This window comes from Carassius carassius, chromosome 47, assembly GCF_963082965.1.
Source record: "Carassius carassius chromosome 47, fCarCar2.1, whole genome shotgun sequence".
NCBI lineage: Eukaryota > Metazoa > Chordata > Actinopteri > Cypriniformes > Cyprinidae > Carassius > Carassius carassius.
Window position 1 is genome coordinate 3897803 of NC_081801.1, and position 18944 is coordinate 3916746.

Sequence of the window (18944 nt, forward strand, 5' to 3'; positions counted from 1 at the left end):
ACCGAATTTGCTTTCATTTAGGCCATATATATATTTTAAATAGTTTAAAGTCATAGAGATTTTTTTGGAAAAGCATTTCGCCCTGGAGCGGTGCGCGATGCTTTCGCACGCCGACCTGCTGGATGCTCGCCTCGGTGAGTTATCAACGCCAAACTCCGGTCTGCAACTCTACTGTAAGCTGGAGGACTCTTCTCATCTAAATCAAGCAGAGAAAATTGACAATTTGTCTCGTATTTTATCTTAATTCGATTTAAGCGAACTAATTCATTGGAAAAGTAATCATTATTATTATATTACGAAGTAATTTGATTTAGTCGTTTTCCCAGATATTGAGTGGAATCAAATGGAATTAGGTTTTTTAAAAGATGACATTGTTGTGAGCTAGTTTTTCACCTTTATATGCATTTATGGCTGTAATGAATAATAGCAAATGGTAGTTTTTGCATAAGAACAGTGCTTGCTGTGACTGTCTAGAAAAAATGATTTTCTGCACTAATACTTCTCTCTTTTTCAGCAGTGCTTGGTGTTGATTTCGAGCTCACTCAGCTTTGACCTGTTCTCAATGTTTCAGGGATGAAGGATGCCGCGGCTGAGCTTCTGGGTCACAGGGAGGCATTGAAATGCAGGCTGGGCGGCGGCGGAACTGACCCGGGCCACCCCGGAGAACTCGCCCCGGTCTCCGATGCAGTGGAAGGGGCCACCCTTCTCCCCGGAGACGATATCAACAGTGCTGGATCCAATCCGCCGGGTGTAGCGGTAAACGGTAAGGAACAGGAGAAGCAGCAGCAGAACCCCACCCAGTCCGGCAGCCAGCAGAGCCAGAGTCAGAAACAGAAACGGCACCGGACTCGCTTTACTCCGGCTCAGCTTAACGAGCTGGAACGCAGCTTCGCCAAAACCCACTATCCGGACATCTTCATGCGCGAGGAGCTCGCGCTCCGGATCGGCCTGACGGAATCACGCGTGCAGGTGAGTCCGATGGAGTCTGATCAGCACAGGTTTCGGATTGCTTCATTAATATTATTATTGTTGTACAACATTGTATTTATTTTGTAAAACATATATCAGATATTTTCATAACAAAATGTTGCGTTGTTGTAGGCTGCAGTTATAATGCTTGAAATTAAAATGGTATCGATACATCTAAAACACTATATAAAGCTCTAAACTAAAGCATTATATAATTATTATTATTACTCAGATTATATTTTCTATAAAATGCATTCCCAAAGAATATTTAGAAAGATAATTTAACTATATATAAACTGAAGTTTTTTCCCCCAAATACTAATGGTTATTATTAAAAATTACGAAGTCTAACGAAATTAAAACGCCTTGTATTTTATGTTTGAGAAGACTATTTTTATTATAAAGAGAATGTGCATTTCTGTTTGTTTACAAGAGTTTGTCGATAGAACATAAGCATACAAATCATTGCATTAAAATACTGCATTGTTTATTAAAACGCTCTTAAATGTGGTGGAAATACCTCTGAACGAGCGCCATCGTCAATAAAACAATAAAAAAACGATTTAGAAATAACGTCTACAAAACTGTTAAATTCATATTAATATTCGTGGTGTTTTAAGTTGGACAGCGTGCCCTGTTTATAATTTTTGATTAGTAGTTGCATATGTTTCTCATTTAGTTTCACAGTTTAAAATAACACAACAGTAGCCTATATTTATCCCAATCTCTCGAATCTCTTGTTTTATCGCCTCCGTGAAGCTTTAAGCACTACCATCATATAGGTTTTATTTATTTTGTTTTAGTATTTTGATTATGATCATTTTTATTGCTGTTACAGATTACTAGGCCTATTTGTATTTGACTCGTGTTACGTTTCTACAGCAATTTTCTTGGCTCTTGAAAGTGCGCCCATTTAAAACGCGGCGAGTTTTTTCATGATTATTTTATTGATTAGGTCATCTTCCTTTTACAATACCATTATTGTTATCTCAGCCATTGGAGCAGACCAATATCTTAATCACTTTTATAAGATTATGACGCTTGCTGCTGCTGTGATTGGTGGTCAGTCGCAAATGCAGCGGTAAATGAACCAGCGAGATAAATGTAGGACTCAATGAGCGCGCGCGGAATTCCAGCGCTATCTCGGTGATCCATAGTGGCTCATTATAAATGTATAGCTTTTAGACTTGATAGTGCAATAAAACCAAGACCATTATTATTAACCAATTTCAGAATTATTTATAATTTAACAGGCGTATAAAGCTCAAAGCGTAAAATTATTCTGCGTAAGATAATGAGCAGGCCTGAGACTCTGTCCTAACTATTTTATTTACATAAAAAATAAATTAGTGGCATGCTGACCGTGCGGTGATCTTCTGAAACAGCACACTAGGTTTGTTGCATGAATGTTTCGCGCTCTCGTGAAATAGGTCTGTCAGCGTGCACGACTTAATGGCGAGCGCGCGGATGGTGCTCTGTCTTTTTTAATGGTATGAGAAATTGCATTTTCTTTTATCCTCTGAAGTGTAATGCATTTGAGGCCGGATTTCACGGCTGGCTACGTGGAGTGGGAGTCGGGGATCTAATATGAACCCCTCCACATTTTTTCTCCCCTTTTCGTTGGGTCAAAATCTGCTCGTTAATCATTGTGAGCGCGCCCGATATCTCTATAAACCTGAAGGACCTCGAGAAATAAACACAGTGTGAGCCTTTTACTGCTCAGGGTGGGACTTTTTATGCCCTGGTGTTGTAAAATCGAGCACATAATAATGGGAAGCCTAAATATTATGATTCCTTGTCATTTAAAGCAGCATTAATAGCGCCATTTAGTGATGTCGAGACGTTTATTAAGGAAATAAGCAAGAGAAAAACAAACAACAATATTAAAATAAAAACAATGTAAGTTATACAGCCAAAATTGGTAACCTGCAATCGCTATTTCTACCTAATTTAATCCATAAAAAATGTTTTGTTTGTACACTGAAAAGACCGTGTAACAATTATCACTGAGAAATTGCTAGTAAATTTCACAATTAATTACAAAGAAACGTCTAATAACACATTGCATTAAACATGCTATTTTAAAATAGAAAAAGTAAAATAATATTTTCTTGTAAAACTTACTCCAATAATCTGGTCTAACCCTACAGTGTAAATTATTTAGGTTGATTCAGTGATGTTATATAATATTTTTAAACTTGAATCAAACTAGTTAATTGAGATGTTACCGATTGTAAGTTACTATTTTTTCAGTGTCGTTGTTTGATGTCACTACTAGCATGCAAACAAATAAATAATGCATCAGAATAATATTGTTCTGCTGTGCTGTGTATTTTTGTGCAACATAGATTTTTGTGTATCTATATTTTTTCAGCATCCTTAAAACAATTCGTTGTTGAACAAAGAAATCAAAACATTTATTCTTAAGAATCTGTAATATGACATCAAGAAATTTAGGTACTTGTTTCAAACAAAACAAATTAAAAACAAACAAACAAACAAACAACCTTGTTTATTTTAGTGTTTTTCAATAATGCGTATTTATTTATTGACTGCTTATTTTATTTTAGTGAACATAAATGATATTAACAAAAACAACACATCATCATAGTCACACACAATTTATCAGTGAGCAATATTGGACGCCATGTTACATTGCTGTTTTATTAAACACACCTATACATCTATTCTAATGCAATGTAAACATTGCAATGTCTGACAGCTCTTTTTGTTCCCTCTGCTTGCAGGTTTGGTTTCAGAACAGACGCGCCAAATGGAAGAAGCGCAAGAAGACCACCAACGTGTTTCGCGCTCCTGGCACTTTGCTGCCCACTCACCACGGCCTCCCGCAGTTCCCCTCCGCGGCGGCAATGGGCGACGGCCTGTGCTCTTTTCACGCTAATGACACCCGCTGGGCCGCGGCTGGGATGCCGGGAGTCTCACAACTACAGTTACCGCCCGCCCTAGGCCGACAACAAGCTATGGCACAGTCTCTGTCCCAGTGCAGCCTGGGCGCCGGTCCTCCACCCAACTCCATGAGCCTGTCCAACATGTCCTCCAACGGTTCCGGCCTCCAGTCCCACCTCTACCAGCCCACCTTCCCCGGTATGGTTCCCGCGTCGCTCTCTGGTCCCACCAACGTGACCGGCTCGCCTCAGCTGTGTAGCTCCCCGGACACTGACATCTGGAGAGGGACGAGCATCGCGTCCCTGCGCCGCAAAGCGCTCGAGCACACAGTGTCCATGAGTTTCACCTAATATTTTGACGTGGTTCACCTCCTGTTTCTCGTCCACCGGTCATTACTGGCCCAGTGACGCACACGGAAGTCAAAGGATACGACTGTCCTCTTTTAAACAGGATTGTGCGCACCTGATGGAAGTAAAACCTAAAGCATCATAGGCTGAAAAAAAGTATTTATTACGTCCTATTTATTTAATAATTTGTTATTTATTTATTAGCACTTTCTTTTTGCAAATTCAAAATGTCAGCAACCTGGACAGTAAACAATCTGCACATTTGAAATGTATTCGTTTGCATTTGAGAAACAAGGCGAGAGACGGTGCATTCGTTTTTATCATTATGATCATCGTTGTTATTGAAGAAGAAATCGTTCAAAATTTAGGACTGTTTTATGAATCGTTGGAGGAAAGAAAGGAAAAAAATCTAAAAAAGAATTAAGATTATTGACTGCATGTGCCGACCAAGGTAAACAACACAACAACGGGGAAAAGTCGTTTAAACGAGGAGTCTGAATTTGTTATATAATGTTATATAGGATGTTTTGTGTAGATAAAGCATTCTTAACTCGTTCCCATTTGGTCAGTTTGTGATATGTTCTAAATTCTTGTATGTGCGTATACCAATGTAAATTTCTTAAATGTTTGATCTTCTTAACGGCTCTTTTGTTTCCTGAATAGGCCTATGTTTATAACGATTGAATGTAAATTAACGAATAAAATCATTTTCAATATGTCATTATTGACACGTCGCATCTTCTATTCTTGGGGAAAATAGACATTGACTGGTAACACTATAGGCTATTGCTAATATAGCCTATATATATATATATATATATATATATATATATATATATATATATATATAGTATAGCTAGCACAGTGTTTAACAAACCTAATATCCATTCATAAATCCTTTTTAATTAAACATTTTCACAAGTATTTATAATTATTTTGATGTTCACGACCTACTGATCTGCATTAGCTACATAATGTGTGCTAATGGATATTATTGAAAAATATTATTGTGTCATCAAATCGAGTCATTATCTCTCACAACACTACATTTTTCTTCTCGTCTGGAGATGTTGCAGGAGTTGACATTTACTCGCTCTCTGATTGGCTCTCGGGCTCTTGGCATTATGACCTCATAGATGAGAAACCAGGGCTCAGCCAAATACAACCAAGAGCGCGCCATCACTGTCTGTCTTAAGAATACTGTGAGTTTGCGATGATAATACAGTCATGTAGCTATAGGCTATATTGCACAACTACTGCTGGATGAAATCATTATTCAAACATCCATAACACAAAAATACAAATACAATCAAGAGATTTTTATTATTATTGCGCTAGTATATAACCACTTAAATATATAGCTTAATAATAATAATTCAAAATAATAGGTCATCATGCCTGTTGTTGATGATGATAATAATAGCCTATCTATTAGTATTAGTATTATTTCAAATAACAGGTTATCATACCTGCATGATAATAATAATAATTTATTATTGATTTAATTCCCAAAGACGCATATTTATGCTGATGTATACTGGAATGATCTGCATGAGTTTAATTAAATTTGGTTATTAAATCATAATGCAAGAACACTGTTAGTTGCGTTTATAGCTATGAGATGTCAGATCTTCAGCCCAAATCAGCCTATATGAGGTTAAAAGCGATGACATGAGGCATTGCATATTATGGTCTATTATCAACACTGCCTGAGCTCTGCAGTCTTCCAGTTAGTGTTTAAAAACCATATTTATAAAACGGAAATGGCTCTGCTGCTTGTTTGAACGTGTAATAGTGAGGAGGCAGGTTGTGTTTTTGAGCGCGCGCATCTAAAAGAGAGATCAGGTGATATGAACGGATGTTGTCCTCGCAAACAGATGCGAGATGATATTACCTAAATATTTTAATTTGTCTCAGTACCTGCTCAGTTAATTAGTATGTGGAAATTCGAAGGCCGTTCCTCGTTATCTAATTTGTCACACGCTGACGAGAGAGGCGCACGTTGCCCTCCACAATGCATTGCGCGAGAGAGCCGAGCCGAGCGGAGAATGTGGCGCGGACGCCTGCTTACCTCCAATCCATCTCCCGCAAATAAATGAAATCAGTCAATAAAGCATCGGAGGGTGAATTTTGCTCTCTCTGTCTGGGTTATGAATGAGAACTCATTAATTTTCCAGGCCTAAAATCTGCGCGCGCTCGTGTGAACGTATGAGAGATACATGCATGTAGATAGAGAGAGAGAGAGAGAGAGAGAGAGAGAGAGAGTGAGAGAGAGAGAGAGAGAGAGAGAGAGAGAGAGAGAGAGAGAGAGAGAGAGAGAGAGAGAGAGAGAGAGAGAGAAGAGAATAGTCTGCTCTTTAATCTGGAATAGCCTATACTAGCCCTTTCTGAATTATATATGCCTGCAAACATGCAAGCATACTGGGTAATGTATCCCACAATGCAATAAGCTCAACTTGAATTTCCATTTCCCTGTGATGAATGAAATCAAGATCAAATTCAAAAAAATTTTTTTTGACTCATTTGTGCTGACTTCCAAATGTTGAGATTTATTTCTGCTAAATAATCTATTTTTATTCGGATATGATATCTGGGCACCATCCGTTGAATTAATTAATCATACTGAGGTCATGGGAGTTTTTTTTATGTTTAAAAAATATGGAAGCCTATTTTGGTTTGTTACTTTTTTTTAAACACACACACACACACACACACAATCTAACACATTTCTTTTTGCTTTTTTTTTTTTTTTTTTGCCATTGCAATGAAGTGAAAAATAATAATAAGAAAAAAGTTGTTTTATCAAAGCTGTTTGGACACAGTAACAAACTGCATCCAAAATCACAAACTGTCTTGTAAGGTTCTAAATTTAGTTTGAATGTCACAACCATTAAAGAAAAATATGAATGTTCTTTATAATATGATTATAGACAATATGACTGTAATTCGGACATACTCCTGCCAAGTTATGTGACTCCGTAAAATGCCCATCGAATGCACATTACAGGATTTTGGCCGAAGTAGTAGGTCATCCAGGTACTACTGTTTTTTTTTTTCAAATGCAATCATTGCATCTGAAATCAAATGAATCAAATCAACCCTGCTATACAGTAAGCAAAAAACTGTATGCCAAAAGAGTAGAATGTTTGAATCCACAGTATTCCAAAAACAAAGTACCCCGCTAACTAACTACTTCCACTCCACTTTGGAAGTGCACATCTGACAGATACTTTACTATTCCATGGAGCCACAGGAAAGGATTTATGAATGGCGACACTTGTTGATCATGTGATAGTAACAACAGTATGTCTGGATTTAATAGGCCTACTATCCATATTCAGATTATGTAGAGCATACTTTTTTAATGGTCGCAAAGTAAGTTCAAATTCAAATGTAGTACTTATTCAGACATGCGAATCAGACAGTATGTGATTTCAGACCCCTCTATGAATTTGGAGATACTACATCTTACATAGGGACAGAGTAAAAAAGGAATCATATTCTTTATAATATAGCAGAAGCCATGTTTAATTCCTTTTCTTAAACATAATTATGACTTTTATTATCAGTATGGATAAAAACACCTTTGGTTAATTCAAATCAATGTTTTTGGGTGTTTATGAGTTGTTTAGCATTTCCTGTCTCCACCATGATGGTGTGTTGTAGGTGGTTGCCAGGGTGTTGCTCTTGAGTTCATGGCTGCTAGAGAATTGCTTATTGGTTTCTAGGAAGTTAGGCTCATACTATTTTCAAAAATGCATGTCCAACAGCGATTCAGTGTCTTGCACTTTCATTTGCTTGGTAGGCGAAAAACATACACACAAATCCCCTGAAGTGCTGCTGTATGTGTGTGTATAAAGCAGAATTTAGTGTGTGAGTAATACAGGAGGACAGGGTGGTGTGGTGCTCATAAACGAGTTTGTCTTCTCTACTCTGTCTCTGTATGGGAAAGCCTTATTGAACATCACACACATTCCCCTGACAGTTTATAGCTGAAATCAGCACCTTTTAGAATAACCATGTATTCTGTTCTTGCCGGATGGACAGAAGCAGAGAGAGGAGACGAGAAATGAGAGAAAGAGAGAGAGAGAGAGAGAGAGAGAGAGAGAGAGCAGGACGATCTTCCTCGTGTCCTGTTCTCTCTCTGAACTGAGAATAGATTTCGTTGAGTCTGAAAAGTTTTCACTGTTCATGTCTGACATGATGTTCATGTCCACTATAATGACCAGATGCTGTGTGTTTTATATATTTGAGAACATAAAATGTAAGCGCTGTATGGAAATCCCCCTTCTTCTTTTTTTCATTTCCATAACTTTCTGCAAGTATGTGCCAATTCAAATGCGTTCAGACTTTGTTTTGTATATAAAAATCATTATTATTATTTTTCTTTTTTAATTTTTGAAAATGTCATGACTTCAAAACTGACAGTGATGATGTCATTGTAATGTTTGCATTCTGAATAAAGGCCTGTTCAAACCAATAACTTTAACTATAAAGGTAACTATACCTTATGCGCCAGAGACAGAAGTGTGCAGCCAGTCTTGAATTAGCAGGTGAAGTAGATTTACTTATTGTGGAGTTAACAAAAGTTATCATGAGCATTGTAATGTTTGAAGTGGAGATCATAACAAATGTCAGTAGACCTGCTTCTTTTATAAATTCCTAAGATCTTACCTTCATGCTGTGGAAAACACAAACCTGAAGACAGAAAACAATGTGCATGCTAAAAAGGAGCGGGACTACATGAAGTCTAGCGTCCACAGCAGCCCATGACATCACGAAACCTTTCTGTTTTAATTCACCGAGGTCTGTCGCTTTAAATGCTGGCGCTGATTCTGATTGGCTGACAATGTTTTAATTTTTCACCATCAGCTGAGAGGACAAAAAGCGATTACAGCGATAATTATGGTGAGGACATCTATAGCGTAAGGCCCGTTTACAACTAAATAAACAATAACTATATTAGTGTTCACAGCAAGGCAAGTTAAGGCTGTAATTTTGTTGTTTGCTGATATATATTGTTTAAATTCTGTGGACTCTGATTGGCTGTCAATGTTTTTATTGTTCATCAGGTGAAAAGTAAAGTTCCGAGGTGATTTAAAGGATAGTTATGATTTATGAAAGGAGTGCTATGTGTCCATATCCTTAGACCTGTGATGTAGACGTTTCTATTATAATTAGAAAATAATTAAAACTTTATAGCTTTTTTCCTTTATTATTCTTTATACATACTGAATTATGGTTGGTCATTACGTTTTTATATTTATTTATCCATTTATAGACCATACTGCTGAGTTTTATAATAATAATATTAATATTAATTAGCCTACTATAAATAGGCAATACATATTGAATATAAATAACTATAATATAATAATATAATATAATTAACTTTTTTGCTGCCTTGCAACATTTGCATTTTCTTCAGGAAATGTGAATTAACTTTTAATTGTCAACATTTCTCTCTATCCTTATCCTTACTTTAATTTGTCGTGCATTTGGACTGTTCTGTTGCAGCTTGTTCAGATAGTTGCATCTCCGTCTCTGCTCCTTCCCCTCTCTCTCTGCCCTTGAGTTTTTCTATTACCTTGTGGAAAGCACCTCGCCTGGCGTGACAAGCGCAGCGGATTGACACTAAATCAGAAATCAACGCTAGAGCTCAGCATGAAGGTCACACTCGCTCACACACGCGTCTCTATCCGAGAACACACGATTCGCTCATCTCTCTCTCTCTCTCTCTCTCTCTCTCTCTCTCTCTCTCTCTCTCTCTCTCTCTCTCTCTCTCTCTATGTGTGTGTGTGTGTGTGTGTGTGTGAGTGTGGGGTCATAAAGGCCCAGTGGGATTTTGAGAGGGGCCACAACTCTGTAAAGTGAGGTGATTGTAATCCTCAAATAATTCCTAGGCATTCACACAAAGCATCACTCTCTCACTCTTTTGAAGACCTGAGGGAGAGTCTGTAGTAAAAGTATGCTTTAATGTGTTCACTTGATTATTCAGTATATGTCATGCCATACTGTTGCCTTTATGCGGTGGGAATAATACATCTGGGAGGAGATCACAGACACTAGTGATTGAATACATTTGGCTGAATCCCTAAAGCTGTGGATAACCTCTCGTTAGTGTCTTAGACATGTTCAACCACAACAGGGTTTTCGAGTCGTTTTCGAGTCGGTGTATACTGACACCTAGCGGTGGCATGATGACCATTAAAAAAATACTAGAAAATAGTTCTTACATAAAAAATAGACAACAGTATCACAGGTTTTTTTTTCTTGTATATACAATATATATATATATATATATATATATATATTTATATATATATATATAAAGCAGAATTTGACAGAATAAAAAAATCCTTATATTAAGTTTTGTTTTATATGCTCCTTATTTTTGTTTACATTTGGGACTGGTACATCTACAAACCAATAACCAACACCTCCAATAAAAGATAAAATATAAACCTTTGGTATTTTTCGCTTCGAAAACACTGCGGGTCACGTGTGTCCCCTGGAAGCTTCCGTAGCTAGTCACATGAGCGCAGCAGATTGTTTGTAGTGAGCAGCTGATATGAGGCTGTCATAGAGCAGAGACAAATTTAGCCGAAAATACTGTCAGAGAGATGATTTTATATGAACGTTTTCCTTCGACGGTCATTTGACCCGTTTATTTGCTCTAACTGAAGCATTGTGGATCTAAAGCAGAGCCGGTGTTCTGTCGATTTGTGCTGCCTTGTCGAAAAATGCTACCTCCCATTAAAACCAATGGTAGCATAATTCGATAGCGAAAAGTGTTACCTATCAGATTTTGCTTCATGCATGATATTAATAAGGTGTGAGGCTTTATTAACATGTACACCTACCCCAACCCTAAACCTACCCTTACAGTATGATAAATACAGTGTTGGTAGCATAATCTGATAGGTAGCATTATTTGTCAGAACACCGGCGCGGAACTGATACATTGTGTCAGACGTGACGTGTGAAGGGTTCTGTCAAACAAAACGTGTTTTAATGTTTCTGTGCGTCACAGATCTTAATGTATTCCAATAGAGACTGATCTGACGCGAATGGTTTAGTGTTTTAATAAAGACTCTTCACATCAGGGATATCAACAGAACGCGCCGCGCGTCCCTGCCAGCCGGTTTCGCAACATGCAGCTACACTGATTTGCCTTGTGATTGGTTTGCACACAAAATCCATTGGTTTGCATGTAAATTCAGATGCTTTTTTAAAAGAACAACATGTTGCGGTGGATTCTGGGAGGTCGGGAAGCGCAGGGAACAGTGGAGGTGAGTACAAGCCATAGTAAAACACATAATACTAGAAAAAAATCTATCTATCTATCTATCTATCTATCTATCTATCTATCTATCTATCTATCTATCTATCTATGTGTCTGTCTGTCTGTCTGTCTGTCTGTCTGTCTGTCTGTCTGTCTATCTATCTATCTATGTGTCTGTCTGTCTGTCTGTCTGTCTGTCTGTCTGTCTATCTATCTATCTATGTGTCTGTCTGTCTGTCTATCTATCTATCTATATACAGCCCAAAAAAGACAGTAAAAACCTAAAATAAAACCAACAGCATTTAAACTGAAAGTAATTGCATTTTTGTTGATGTGTTTAGAAAAATGCCTGTAATGACACACAGTTAATGCAATTTAAAAGTCACTTAAACTCCAGTTTTGTGGCATGGCCTATGTGCATGTTATGGCCATTATTTACCAATAAGTAGAAGATAAGAAGCTCGTTTCAGTGTCCAGTTCTCTTAAATACTGGGTGTTGTAGTTACAGGAGTTCAGTACATGTATCAGAGAGAGATAGGCCGATGCAGTCAAGCAAACAACAGTCATTTCAGCACATTCTGAGCTAGATTGAAGCAATGATTCGTTTGTCTGTTATATTCTGTTCGTGGGCAGAAGAGTGCAGCGCTGTTCATTGGGGAGGAACAGCCCAAAAACTGTTTCACGGAGATGCAGGTGCTGAAAGGACACTTTGACATTGTTCGATTTCTGGTGCAGATTGATGACTTAAGGTAAGCAAACCTCTTCTTCTGCCTCTGACCAGTGATTGACAGCTAAGACTGAGCAAGATCCTCTCCAAAAGCAAACTTACAGAGCGTGACAAGAGCTTAATCATCACAGCTTGAGGGAGTTTATGTGTGTGTGTGTGTGTTTGCACTTCGACATCAACTTGATAGTGTCCATCAGCTCGAGGCCTGTCCATATTAAACGCGTCTGCATGAAAACATCTGCACTGGAGGCTTTCAGAAAGCTCATGTATGTACAAACACGCAGTGTAAGGCAGGACCTATTTTTATTGAAGTGATGGAGAAGAGCGTTTGGAAGTGTGTGTGTGTGTGTGTTGCGGCTGGCTGCTCCTGATGATCTCAGTGCAGGTGGAGAGTTTCAGGTGAGGTCAGTGTGCAGAACATCGCTGATTGCTTTTAGAGCCCCGAGTCCTGTTTCTCTTCTCCTATCCCTTCCATACTTCCTGTGTCTCATCCCTTTATCACAGTTTCATTCTCCTGTTCTTCCTGCGGACGATTCGTTTCTGAGCTCAAGAGGTCAAAGGTTATGTGAGAATCACGCGATTGTTAAAATCCAATCAGTGAAGGAGATCTGTCATAGTGCGGGCGATGTTATATTTTGGGCTTCCTTTTGTTTAACCATTAAACTGGTTTATGAAGGTTTTACCCAACATCAGTGTGTTTTGTGATTGGCAGGTTTGCGTCTGCAGGTGACGATGGCCTGGTGCTCATTTGGAATGTTGAGGTGAGCAGAACAGAACTTTATGAATATGCTAATCACATGTTATTGATATGGTAAATACATAAAATGGGTCCGAGGTCAGCTCTCTCTAAAATATACTCATATTAGAAATATATTAAAAACATATTTTTTCTTATAAGATGAACTCTTATAAGAAAAGTGTATATATATACATACATACATACATACACACACACACACACACACACACACACACACACTTGTATAAGATGTTTTATTTATGCTATACTATACTATGGAATTTTATTTTGACAATATATTATATATATATATAAATTTATGATGTATTTATGAAATGTGAATATATATATATATATATATATATATATATATATATACACATAATGTTTAATAATAATTACACACACACACACACACAACATGGAAAGATTTATGTTATTGTGTGTGTTTATTGAGTATTTTGGAGGGGACAATGCCTCAAAATATATTCAAAATATAATTTCATAAATACTGTATGCTTGATACAAAAAGCTTAATTCAGTTATTGATATTTCATATATTTTGAAACGGTATTATACTGTTAATTAAATAGTTAATTAATACTATATTAATAACATTAATAAAAAATGATAGTCATAATTATGCTCTGCTGTTTTACCGTATACTGTGTGACCCCAACACTCAATATAAAAGCAAAACCAGCAGCATTTGTTCGTGTGTGTGTTTCAGACTGGAGACTGTTTGTTTGCATTGCGCGGTCATACACAGCAAATCACTGCAATGACATCATACACCTTCATCAGAGGAGGAACCGCACACACGGCGCTCATCACCGCATCATCAGACCGCACGCTCAGTGTATCCTTTACACATTACACACACCTCTGCTGAAGTGTGTGTGTGTGTGTGTGTGTTTAGTGTTGAAGCTTTCCCTTAATTCTCCCACAGTTATGGGATCCAGATTCAGGGAACCGAGTGCAGAACATTTCTGATCTCCAGTCCTCAGTGAAGGTACAGTATGTGCTATGTACAGTATGTTTTTCCTGTTTCAGATGCTTTGGATTGTGTGTGGAAACGGATCTGTTCCTCTTTCAGTGTGTGTAGGTGGATTTATTGTGTGTGTACGCTGATGGACATGTCTGTTTTTCAGTGTTTGCTGGTGTTGGCTCATCTGGACGTGTGGCTCTCAGGTGGAAATGAACTGTGTGTTTGGAACAGAGACTTGGAGCTGCGGTGTAAAATGGTTCATCACAGCGATGCAGGTACACAATCCAAAACACACACACACACACACACACGCACACAGGTAAATAAATGGATGTCCAACCTCTGTCCAAGACCAAATACAGACTACAAAACACAAGATAACAACACTAGAACACACTGCTAATCATTTTATAAACTTAAAGTGGCAGTGGTAATTTCTGCAACATCAAACTACTTTGAGTAAATCTTCTATGCTTACCAAGACTGCATTCATTTGATCAAAAATACAGTAAAAACAGTAATATTGTGAAATATATTTACAATTAAAAATAACTTTTCTAGTGAATATATTTTAAAATGTACTTTATTCCTATGATGCAAAGGTGAATTTTCATCTTTCTAATATACTGATTTGCTCCTCAAGAACCATTTCTGATTGTTATTCTAAAAACAGAAACTGTGGTACATTTTTTAGGATTATGTGATGAATGGAAAGCATTTATTTGAAACCGAAATCTTTTCTAACATTATACATGTCTTCACTGTCACTTATCAATTTAATTTACATAAAAAAAAATAAAAAAATCTTATTGACCCCAAACTTTTAAACAGTAGGTTATTTAAATATATTTTCATAAATCTTCTGCTTTATTCTGAAGGCATCTCGGCCATGGTGGAGTTACCAAAGAACTTCATTGCAGCTGCCATGGATAAAGAAATTGGTAGGTGAAAAATAATTTTTGTTATGCCTTAAAAAATGAATGGTATTTTCAACAAATCTGAAAAGATTTACACTCACTGGTCTAGCGTAAGCTCTCGTGGTCTTCACAAATCTTCATTTTAAAGCTCTGTTCATTTATAATGTCATCTAAATAGAAATGACTCTCGTGTTGGAGCCTGAGCTGTTTTATTGATGAGTTTGCTTGTAGCTGAATGAATGATTTGAAAGAGTTTCTGATGTTCCAGTGATATTTAAGCTGAACCTGTCTGGATCAGACATTGCGGTCATGGCCATGCGTCATCTAGCTGACCATCACGACACCATCCGTTCTCTCATCCACATCAACGGTGAGATATGATGACAGTCAGTCTTCATGCACACATCCAGATCATTTTGGATTGCGTTGAGTTTATTGTTGGTTATTGTTTATCTCAGATGGCTTGTTTGCGAGTGGCTCTCATATCGGTGAGCTCATTATCTGGGATTCAGTGGATTGGACGATCCAGGCATATGAGCACATTCTGTGGGAGGAGCCAGCGAGAGACAGCCAATCAGAGTTCAAACTGAATCACCAGAAACAGATCGAGAGGTCCATTCAACACATGAGCTCAGATGGGGAGGTATGAAACTGACCCTTCATTATAAATAATGAATTAAATATAAATCATACTCCAGTCGTCAAAAGTTGGAATAATATAGATTTTTTTATGTTTAAAAAAAGTATCTTATGCTCACCAAGGCTGCATGTATTGGATCAGTAAAAGTAGTTACAGTAGAAAAAAAAACTATACATATATATATATATATATATATATATATATATCGTGAAATATTATTAGTTTGAAATAACTGCTTTCTTTATGAATATATTTTAAAATGTAATTTATTCCTGTGATGTGAAGCTGTATTTTCAGCATCATTACTCCAGTCTTCAGTGTCTCATGATCCTTCAGAAATCATTCTAATATACTGATTTGCAGCTCAAGAAACATTTCTGGTTATTATAAAAGTTGAAAACCATTTTTGTGGAAACTGTAACACACTATAATTCAAAAGTCTGGGGTATATAAGAAAAATAAAAAATAATCATCAAAAAATGTATGTTTACACAAAATATTAAGCAGCACAACTTGTTTTCAACATTGATAATAATAAGAAATGTTTCTTAAGCAGCAAATCAGTATATCAGAATGATTTCTGAAGGATCATGTGACTGGAGTAATGATGCTGGAAAATCAGCTTTGATCACAGGAATAAATTACATTTTCAAATATATTCAAATAGAAAACAGTAATTTTAAATATTTGACAATGTTACCGTTTTTACTGGATTTTTATAAATAAATTGAGCCTTGGTGAGCAAAAGAGTCTTTTGGGCCACTAGTATATATCATATAAATGAGTTAAATCATGCATATGTTAAATCTCTCTCTCAGTATATAGTGGCGGCTGTAGGCAGTGGTCTGTATGTTTATAATGTGCTGATGAAGAGTGTGGTGGCATACAGGAGGACGGCCCATGATTCAAATATCTTGCACACCATGCTTCAGCAGGACAGGTATGAAGCACATCAAAAGAATTCCTCCAAAACATCTCTGTCCAGCATCTGAAGTGTTCTCTGTCTGTCTTGTAGCTTGATGTCGTGCTCTGAGGACGGTAGTGTGAGGATGTGGGAGTTACAGGACCTCCCCCTGCCCGCTGAACCCGCCTCCTCAGGTGAGCATGACTCATTTCAGCCTCCCTTCTTTCTTTCCCCTTTCCATAACAACCCACATTTAGTCAAGCTGCTGTAAAATTATTTCCTGACAAACATCCAGAACAACCACTAATATCTTAATCTGATGTTCATTAATTGCCCATAAAACAATTGCTATTAATAGCAATTTCTTCGATGGGCAATTAAAAAAATAAATAAATAAAAATATAAAATTCTTATTGAATTTTTTTAATGTTTAATTATTATTTTTTTATTTATTTTAATTTTGTTGAAAGAAGTCTTATGCTCATCAAGGCTGCATTTATTTGATCAAAAATACAGTCAAATGTGTGACAGACTCTCATTTAAATCATTTATGACTTTCTTTTGCAGTGTATATAAATCATAATTTTCTTTTAAATGTGCATGAGCTTAATTCATTATTTTTGGGTGATTAGCACATCGTCTTTCTCTTGCAGGGTTTTTTGGGATGTTTGGCACTTTTGGCAGGTCCAGTAAGCAGACAGGCCCTCCTGCAAAGAAAATCCCAGAAGTCCCTGGTTTGCGCTCGCTGGAACTGATCGGCGATCTGATTGGTCACTCTGGAGCTGTGCAGGTACGGTATGTGGGTCACGTGACATAAACCCAAGGATGCGGACGTTTGAGATTTTTCAACTAGTGGTATTGAGTGTTTTTCTTGACCTAGTTTTCGATGAAGCTTTCGATTTGGTGTGTTATCAGGAGACATTGATCCTGGATGAAGCAGAGAATCGTTCTGAGCTGCAGTTTAATTAAAGTTTCTGACAGCGTGAAGGATGTGATCTACATACAAGTCAACTCACGCATTGATCATCTGACATGTGCTCTGTTTCACCAGCACACCTATCACATTAGCATTACGTTAGCATTATAAGTAAATCATATTGCATGTTTTCAATCAGCTTCAAGGAGTTTTATAATGGCTTTTCTCAATGTGATTTAGACATGCATATAAAAACAGTAAAAAAGAGTTGGTTACCTCAACGGAATGGAAGTTCTGTCATCATTTACTGAAGTCTGAGGTGAATGAATGGGCGAAAAATTTTCATTTTAGATGAATTGTTATTTATGGCATGTTCAGTGTCTCAACAAATTGCACATTCAATCTTGAAAAAAAAAAAATTATTTATGATGTATTATGTATAAAATATTATATTAACCCCTTTTTCTTAAGCTCTGATTTTGGGATTTTTTTTAATAAAATATAATCAGTAGAGAAATAATCACAAATGAATTTTAATTTACAAGTCAAAACATTTGTTTAAAAAGTGGATTTTGATGATCTAAAGTTATTATATATATATAATATATATATATATATATATATATATAGAGAGAGAGAGAGAGAGAGAGAGAGAGAGAAATATAAATACACATTGTACAATTTGTTTTAAGATATTATATAGAATATTATATTAATCCCTATTCTTACAATAAAATTGTGGTTGTGGCACAACAGGAGCCATAAGTGAACTTACAGTAGCTTTTTCAACTGTAAAAGACAGGAAGAGAGGGGTGGAGGACAGGAAAAGAGGGGCATAGAGACATCATCTAATGACCTAAACTTCTATTATTAGTTGTGTGTATAAAGTGTAAGAATGCTGTAGTTCCTGTAGCTGCTAGAGGTCATGCTCCAGCTCCCAGAGCGCCACAAAGCTCTGATAACCGTCTACTGAGCCATCATGAAACAGTTTTACTTTTTGCTTTAATTTGAAGTTAGTAATTTGTCATGTCAATCATTAATTTGAATGAGTTTCTATTATAATTCATGTTTGGAAACTGATTCCGCTGTGAATTTATTAAATGTTTGTGATTTTCTTTGTTTGTGTTTTTACACAACAATGTAAAGAAAGAAGTCTTATCATGTGGCTTGTGTTGCAGATGTTTCTGAGTTTCAAGGACAAGGGTCTGGTCACCTGCTCCACCGATCAGCTGCTCATCGTCTGGAAGGATGGAGAGTTACAGTCTCAGCTCCGCAGTCTCGCAGTCTTCCAGAAACTGGAGGAAAACCAGGGACTGTGATCGGATCTTCAAAGCCTGATGATCCCCATCATCATCATCATCATCTTCATCATCATCATCTCTGGAGCTCAAAATGGTGCCTGGGTTGTGTTACTAACATCTGCTAAGCTTTGTCACATCAGCGTTTGAACATCACATTGTTTTGGTATGATGTTGTGATTTTAATTTGATGGTTTTATGAAATCAGTATCTTGTAGTAAACATATGTAACCATGTATATATTATGATTGGTTTTTTTATGTTATTTTTAAAACTGAACTTTTAAAAGTGCAATGATAACATTTTA

At 36.9% G+C, this 18944-nt stretch overlaps 2 protein-coding genes across 4 annotated transcripts; both read left to right on the plus strand.

Moving 5' to 3' along the window:
* LOC132130293 (homeobox protein orthopedia B-like) lies at positions 1-4937 on the plus strand. 2 transcript variants are annotated; one of them, XM_059541983.1, is made up of 3 exons: positions 1-173; positions 572-969; positions 3717-4937. In XM_059541983.1, the coding sequence occupies exons 1-3, from the start codon at positions 98-100 to the stop codon at positions 4224-4226; spliced, it is 984 nt and encodes a 327-aa protein (XP_059397966.1). In that variant the 5' UTR covers positions 1-97; the 3' UTR covers positions 4227-4937. The 2 variants fall into 2 exon arrangements, with proteins under 2 accessions (XP_059397966.1, XP_059397967.1); XM_059541984.1 differs by having other exon boundaries at positions 5-134.
* Positions 4938-11167: 6230 nt separating this feature from the next.
* Positions 11168-18752, plus strand: LOC132130476 (WD repeat-containing protein 41-like). 2 transcript variants are annotated; one of them, XM_059542188.1, is made up of 13 exons: positions 11168-11515; positions 12142-12257; positions 12948-12996; positions 13705-13833; positions 13924-13986; positions 14126-14237; positions 14841-14903; positions 15148-15249; positions 15338-15522; positions 16338-16459; positions 16535-16617; positions 17077-17213; positions 18518-18752. In XM_059542188.1, the coding sequence occupies exons 1-13, from the start codon at positions 11468-11470 to the stop codon at positions 18656-18658; spliced, it is 1350 nt and encodes a 449-aa protein (XP_059398171.1). In that variant the 5' UTR covers positions 11168-11467; the 3' UTR covers positions 18659-18752. The 2 variants fall into 2 exon arrangements, with proteins under 2 accessions (XP_059398171.1, XP_059398172.1); XM_059542189.1 differs by having other exon boundaries at positions 12145-12257.
* The last annotated feature ends 192 nt before the right edge of the window (positions 18753-18944 follow it).

Excerpts from the sequence above, each read along its gene's own strand:
- LOC132130293 (XM_059541983.1), top strand. The coding sequence starts at position 98 with ATGCTTTCGCACGCCGACCTGCTGGATGCTCGCCTCGGTGAGTTATCA. Across the intron at positions 174-571 it reads CTCCGGTCTGCAACTCTACT|GGATGAAGGATGCCGCGGCT; the intron begins GTAAGCTGGAGG and ends TCAATGTTTCAG. Across the intron at positions 970-3,716 it reads TGACGGAATCACGCGTGCAG|GTTTGGTTTCAGAACAGACG; the intron begins GTGAGTCCGATG and ends CTCTGCTTGCAG.
- LOC132130476 (XM_059542188.1), top strand. The coding sequence starts at position 11,468 with ATGTTGCGGTGGATTCTGGGAGGTCGGGAAGCGCAGGGAACAGTGGAG. Across the intron at positions 12,258-12,947 it reads GTGCAGATTGATGACTTAAG|GTTTGCGTCTGCAGGTGACG; the intron begins GTAAGCAAACCT and ends TGTGATTGGCAG. Across the intron at positions 16,460-16,534 it reads ACCATGCTTCAGCAGGACAG|CTTGATGTCGTGCTCTGAGG; the intron begins GTATGAAGCACA and ends TCTGTCTTGTAG.